Raw genomic sequence first — 670 nt, 5'->3', positions numbered from 1 at the left:
TGGGGACACAGCTGCCCCTGAGGTGGCAGCACTGGCCGTGACAGCCACTTCTGGGTGTGCAGGTCGTGTGCGGATCGAGGAAGGCGCCTCGCTGCGCATCGACCTCCTGCGTGCTGAGGACCAAGGCTGGTACGAGTGCCGCGTGCTCTTCCTTGACCGGCACAGCACCGACGCCGACTTCCAGAACGGCACCTGGATCCACCTCACCGTCAACGGTACCAGCTGATCCCACCCTCGGTCGCTGCTCTGCCCAGCACCATCCAAGATCTTTCAGAGCTGGGACTGGATCCAAGCCAGTCTTGGATCAGACCAGGCCAACCGGTCTTCCAAGACCAGCTGAGCCAGACCTGGGGGTGAGGGTCTGGACTTGTCTTTACAGCACCCCCCACCTTCCTGGAGACCCCCCCTGCATTCGTGGAGGTGCGGGACCAGGACACGCTGAGCCTTACCTGCACGGCTGTCGGCAACCCCCAGCCTGTTGTCATCTGGAAGAGGAGCAACCTGACTGTCCAGAGTGGAGACACAGTGCAGGTGAGGATGGCAAATCACTGGTTACCCCTGCTGTGGCATGTCCCCCACCTCGGCCAGGGTCTCATGGGGCAGCCAGGTGTGCAGAGTAATGTGACTCTGCTTGGCTGGCGAGCAGGCGCCCGGCCCCACCGTGGTGGCA

At 63.1% G+C, this 670-nt stretch overlaps 1 protein-coding gene across 1 annotated transcript in view; it reads left to right on the top strand.

Annotated features, from left to right (window-relative positions):
• Positions 1–62: 62 nt before the first annotated feature.
• IGSF9 (immunoglobulin superfamily, member 9) overlaps positions 63–670 on the top strand; it is a gene marked incomplete at both ends in the record, with an annotated part of 5991 nt that continues 5383 nt past the window's right edge. The window contains 2 exons of the mRNA XM_010297207.1: positions 63–215; positions 380–531. Of these exons, the coding sequence (XP_010295509.1) occupies positions 63–215; positions 380–531 (305 nt within the window). The remainder of the gene's footprint in view (positions 216–379; positions 532–670) is intronic.

Source organism: Phaethon lepturus, unplaced genomic scaffold (genome assembly GCF_000687285.1).
Source record: "Phaethon lepturus isolate BGI_N335 unplaced genomic scaffold, ASM68728v1 scaffold36940, whole genome shotgun sequence".
Lineage (NCBI taxonomy): Eukaryota > Metazoa > Chordata > Aves > Phaethontiformes > Phaethontidae > Phaethon > Phaethon lepturus.
This window is presented reverse-complemented; position numbering and strand designations above follow the sequence as displayed.